The sequence below is a fragment of the Eleutherodactylus coqui genome, chromosome 8, assembly GCF_035609145.1.
Source record: "Eleutherodactylus coqui strain aEleCoq1 chromosome 8, aEleCoq1.hap1, whole genome shotgun sequence".
NCBI lineage: Eukaryota > Metazoa > Chordata > Amphibia > Anura > Eleutherodactylidae > Eleutherodactylus > Eleutherodactylus coqui.
The window spans coordinates 198,076,525-198,082,524 of NC_089844.1; the positions used below are offsets into that span (position 1 = coordinate 198,076,525).

The following is a 6,000-nucleotide window of genomic DNA, read 5'->3' on the forward strand; positions in this document are numbered from 1 at the left end:
AGTGTCCACTGGACTCCTTTCCTAAGATTTGATGGTGTCAGCCACCAGTCTAAGGATTTTTTTACCCATGGTGGTAGTTTAAATTTCTCCTCCAAGGACTCCTGGGAGCGATCCCAGGTCGCCAACAATTTTTGTTGTAAAGACCTGGAGTGAAACTGAGACCAGGGAACTGCCGGAAGACAGGATGTCATTAGGCCCAAGATGTGCATTGTTTCCCTTACTGACACCTTTTTTCTTCTGGAATTCCGTACCCCTTTCAAAATGTGGGAAACTTTTGGTTCGGGTAAAAAGGACCGATTTTTATTTGAATCCAGGAGGATCCCCCAAAAAATCTTTTTGGTTTCTGGGACTAGGCTAGATTTTTCGTAATTGATGATCCAACCTAGTTTTTTGAGTAGATGTAATGTCTCCTCTAACTGGACCCTCATGGTTTTAGCACCGCTTGCTATCAATAGAAGGTCGTCTAGATAGGGGATGATTTTAATATTGCGTTCCCGCAGGAACCTAACTGGTTCTATCATGATTTTGGGAACACTCTAGGGGCTGAGGAAATACCGAACCGTAGGCAGATACATTGAAAATGTCGTAGGGTGTTATCCATATAAATTGAAAATCTTAAGAATTTTTGAGATGTCGCATGGATGGGGATGTGGAAATACGCATCTATTAGGTCTGTAGTACTCATAACGTTACCCCGACCTATTAATGGGACCGTCGAGCGGATGGCTTCCATTTTAAACGTATAATTATTCACATAAGCGTTCAATTTTTTGAGATTCAAAATAACTCTAAACTCCTATTTTAATCAAATTAAGTACTCCCTCCTCCAATTTTGCTTGGAGGTTGGGGGGCTGCAGTGGTGTTATGCAGAAATTATCAGGGGGATTCCAGTTCAGCCTGATTGTATAACCTGTAGAGACTATCTCCAGAACCCAGGGGCTTTTTGAGATCTGCAGCCAGTTTTCTGAGTACTGGAGAAGTCTACCCCCCACTTTCAAGCGGTGGGAGGTGGCTTTTAAAGAACTCCTCCTTCCTGTCCCAAGGATCGCAGGCGGAGCAACCTCCATGTGTGCTGTCATGATGGACGCTATGAAAAAACTGCTTTTGTCACTGATGAACCAAAATCTGGACAACCAAAAACAGTTACTGATGAAGCCCCCTCAACTGCTGATCCGGCCTCATCCAGCAAGAACCCCTACAATCATCGTCTGCCTCCAGAATGAGGGGTTAGCCTGCCTCCATACAGGGAAGTGGCATGCTAACAAATGGCAGATGCTGCAATACCTGATGAAGGGCGACCTCAACAGTCTGCATGAGATGGCGCCATCATCCCCACTGCCTATAATGAAGAAAAGTCATAGTGGTAACTTGATTCCTTCTCATGTTCTGGTAAAATGAAGTACAGCGTTGTTTCCTGGTAAATTCTCTGCCAGATTCATAGCGCACACCGACCTTCCCACTGGAGAGAGTGGAATTCAAAATGGCCGTCATGTTGGTGATATGGCCTAACAGGTTTTCCCTTCAGCTTGTATGCAAGATTGGATCATTGTCTGCCAAGCCTTTGTCCTTCTATATGGGTGTTTCCACACTTTTGGGACCCCCTCCCTGTGTATTAAGTTCCTTTTCAAACAGGAGTCCTCCTGGAGTTACTGCTGTTAGGAGCTTCATGAGCAAATGAAGAAAGTGACTGCATGTTGTGGCCTAACATCTGTTGTGCCTTTAAATGGGTTACATTAAGGATTCCTTTAGATGTGTCAGCCCCATGTAAGGAGTACTGAGTGCCACCTGACCGCAGGCATCCTGCCCAAACTACAAGCCTTATAGGTCCCTATGATCGGTCAGGCTGAGCCCCCCGGCCAGGATATGCTCGGCCGTCACCGGCCCATCTTGTATTCTCTGTGAATGGAGGAAGAATTAAAGATTCTGTTCAATAGTTTTTTGTTTTTAAAGTGATGGTTTTTGGAAAACTTGGTTGAGAATTGTGCCGAAGCCTCACAAATGTTTTCTTTGTTTCAGTTGGCAACAGAAGAGAGTTTACCGTTTACATCTTTTTTCACATTATTGGAGAGAAAACGGCAGGAAAAACAGGTGGAGAATAAGATGGACGCGCCCCTGGAGAAATCTGCTCTCGCCAAGTGCAGAACTCAGGAGTCTCCTGCTATTACAGAAGTATGTATTGCTTTATTGTACTCCTTAAAGTGGGGAATCCCCTAGCCACAAATGGAGGCTCAACTGCTGGGACCCCCACCATTAAGGTAACGGAGCCGTGACTACCTTGAGCTTGGCCCATTCGGGAGGTCCCATTGAAATGGCGGTGTGCATGTGTGACCGCCACTGCCCTCACTTCAGTACACACCAGATCCCCGTTCTCGGGATGGGTGTAGGTCTCTGCTGGTGAACCCCAACCAATCTGAAAGTGATTCCCCTATTCTGTGGGCTAACATTAAAACCTGGCACGGCCCCTTCAATAGTCTTTGTAGTAATAAGTTTACATATATTCTGAGTTGTTGAATGTAGCGGTGTGAGCTTAGCAGAAACTTGATTGATCTTGTCTTTGTCCGTTCAGCTTCTTCATACTCCGGCTCACGTGTTACCGCCGGCAGCCGTTTTGTGCTCCTTGTTTGTGGATTCCTTATTGATTTCCCAGAAGCCTACATGGTAAGCACTAAGTGAAATCCTCGTTTGTGTTCTTCAATATTGTCTAAGTGTATTGTTTAAATTGGGGCTTCCAGAAAAGGCCTAAAATTAAAATCTCATCCCCCCCCCCCCCCCCCCCAACTTAAAGGGGTATCCCACCTCCGCAATCCTATTGCCATGTGTTCAAAAATCACAAAAATGCATGGTCTCATAAGATGTCTGTTTCCAGAATGCTCCGTTCTCCAGGTATTGATTCCTCTGGTTGTTTACTGCTGGTTGTCAGGGAAACGGATTGCACTATGGAAAGAGCGGAGGCGGCCGGAGCTTACGTACTACTTTCATCTTAATCTGGCCGGGATCGTAGAAGTATGCTGGCGTTTGGCCCGGCCACCAGCTTACCGCTGTGCTCCATCTGTCTCCATAGAAGAGGCGGTTGGTTTTCCGGGCAATGAGGAGTAAAGAGCCAGCGAACAGAGGAATTAATAGCTGTGATCTCTGGAGAACGGAGCATTGTGAAAATAAACATCTTGTGGGTGACAGGATTGTCTGGTGATTTTGAACACAATGAAGTAGGATTCCTGAGGTGGGACTGTCCCTTTAAGGAGAATTCTAAATTTTAAGCTCAGTTTTTTGTTTTAACGAAGTAAAGGTTTTTGTTAGTTTTTTTTCTTACATAAGGGATCCTCATGCACAGCGATAGATAGATAGATAGATAGATAGATAGATAGATAGATAGATAGATAGTTAGTGTAAGACTGGGGCTGGACCTACTTTCTGTAGCGTGCCTTTCCAGTTTATAAAGTACCTGCACTTTCACTTTTGAAGCACTTCTGCTCCTTCTGGCAGCTGCAGACAGCCCAATATCGCGCTCTATAAGACAGCCGGCAGGGCAGAGGTGCAGGAACTACAGAGAATTATTGTAATGAAGCAGGACAGCAGCGGGCCGCACAGGTTTGGGCACGGGAAAAGCCATTTAGGGTGACCAGAAATTCTTTGTTGCAAATGTGCCGCCTGCAGTCAGAGGTGGCGCCACCATCATCCGGATCTTATTCAGTACCGCCCTGCAGACACCCGCCCTCCCTTCCCGGCCTCTCAGTAAGGTTTCCTCGGCGTCCTGATAGCTGAAGTTTGTCTTCTGTGCTACTGAGGACTAAGATGAGCAACCAAATGGAAGTACATGAGATCACTTGTAACTCCCGAGGTGCCGAGATAAAGAAGTGTAAAATAAAGATTTTTATTATAAGGATATTAAACTTTTTTCCCCCCCATATTCATAATGGGAAAAAGGTCAGAAAAGTCCTGGCCATCAAAATGACGCATTATTTATGCCCCATGGTGAATAGTTAGAGAAAACCACATATACAATGCTACAATTGCGCTATTTTGGCAAAGGTCAAAAAGTCACATGTACTCCGGAATGGCACCAATATGAAGTACGGGTCGTCTGTCTGACTGATGTGCGTAAGTGGCTTTTTTCTCTCCTCTCCACTTTCTAAAAATCCTAAGTCATTAAGGGGTTAATGTACTTTGCTATCCTGTTACCATTTGGGATTACCAGCATTAATTTGCGCACTGCTTCATACAGTACAGAACAAGATAACCAAGACGTAGACATGGAAAGTGAGAAAGCAGAAGACGACTCGGATGAAGATCTGCATGAAGATCCGCTGCCGACCGGGGGGTCCTGCGCAGCACCCCGCAAGATACTCAAGCATGCAGAGAGGGAGCTGCGGCGGATAAGGAGGAAAGACTTTACTTGGGTGTCGGTCTTGTAAGATATTTATCATTGAAGTGAATTATGTTTTATAGAACTAATTAATGTTTCAGAATAAAGCTGAATGTGACCCGTCCCCTTTAAAGGCGCTGAGCGTGGTCTTCATTCTATCAGCGGGCCTCATGCTGTATATGGAAATGCTGCTGCTTCCTTATATGCAACCAGAGTTTACGTGACTAACTTCCTAAATAGTAACTACTGTTTCCCTGAAAATAAGACACTGCCTCTTTTGAGGCAAAAAATTTGAAAACTGTGTCTTATTTTTGGGGGAGTGGGTGGTGGTGGTGTAATAATACTTTCCTGGCAGCCGGCGTTCGCGTCCCCCGCACTGCTGCCGGCTCCTGTGTCCTCCTTTAGGCTGACAGCATTTCTTCCTGGTAGCGGGGCTTGAATACTCCGCTTCCAGCAAGCTAATGCTCTTTTTGGTTAATTGAGCACCGGGTCAGACAATGAAAGCCGGCGCTCAATTAGCCAATCACCGCCATTCGTTGAATCCGCTGATCTAGAAGTGTTGGGTCAACTTCCTATATCAGTCATAAAACAACAAAATAAGGTATCTGCGCCTCAGAAATGGAGGAGTAATTAAGACGGGGGTATAATCCAGGAGAAAGTGGATGTCAACAGGCAGAACTCCACCCCAAAAGGGTCCACGACAGCATAATCTAATCCCAATCAGGCCAAGAGAGCAGCAGGGAATGAAGATCTGGGGTATCCAGCCTCGGTAATGAGCAGAGTATCACTTCACTCGGGGGGATCTCAAGGCTTGAGAAAGGGGTATATGGACCCTGAACCGCGTCGCCTTGTACATCTATCATTTTACTGAATTGGCTGTGATGGAAGTGAAGCAAAAAACACTGCCTTTATCTTAAGGCTGAGCTGGAGTGAGGGGGGGGGGGGTGGTTGAATCCAGATCCCCCCAGTGAAGTGATATTAATGTACATCCCTTATCTATAGGCGTTTAGTAGCACAAAGGGAGCTGAACTATATGTAGAAGCAATGGTCTGGACGTCACAATCAATGCACTACATGATCACCCCAATGGATACCGTTACCAGGGTCTTATATGGCATAAGAAAACTGCATATAAAACTAGACATTGTGCCACTCTATACAGGAGGGAGGTCCGGCCTTACCGAATCCGAAGGCGGACTTGCATCACCGATGCAACATTTCAAGGAATGGGAGGCGGAAGGAATTCAGGATGCTAATCTTCAGATACTAAAAACAATCTATGAACAATCTTCACTTATTTGAAGCTTTAGATGGGGGGGGGGGGGGGGGGGGGCGCAAACAAACAAAATGCCAGATCGTTTCCTCCCCTCCCACCAGATCTTGTTCATAAGGGGAAGATTAGGGATCGAGCGGGGATTAAAGACAAGATACAGTATACACCTATTTGGAATCCTATGAGACTGGTGGAGCTAGACAAGCTGCAGGACTTTGACTCATGGAAGAAAGTGCAAATCACACGACTATTTCAGATAACCCTAACTTCAGAGCTGCAAGCGGTCCAACCTCCCACACGCAGAGCTGCAAGCGGTCCAACCTCCCACACGCAGAGCTGCAAGCGGTACTACCTCCCACACGCA

At 45.9% G+C, this 6,000-nt stretch overlaps 1 protein-coding gene across 1 annotated transcript in view; it reads left to right on the forward strand.

Moving 5' to 3' along the window:
- WDR75 (WD repeat domain 75) overlaps positions 1-4,496 on the forward strand; it is a 33,819-nt gene extending 29,323 nt beyond the window's left edge. The window contains exons 19-21 of the mRNA XM_066577229.1: positions 2,017-2,169; positions 2,567-2,658; positions 4,223-4,496. Coding sequence (XP_066433326.1) covers positions 2,017-2,169; positions 2,567-2,658; positions 4,223-4,412 — 435 coding nt within the window. The 3' untranslated portion in view covers positions 4,413-4,496. The remainder of the gene's footprint in view (positions 1-2,016; positions 2,170-2,566; positions 2,659-4,222) is intronic.
- Positions 4,497-6,000: the final 1,504 nt, after the last annotated feature.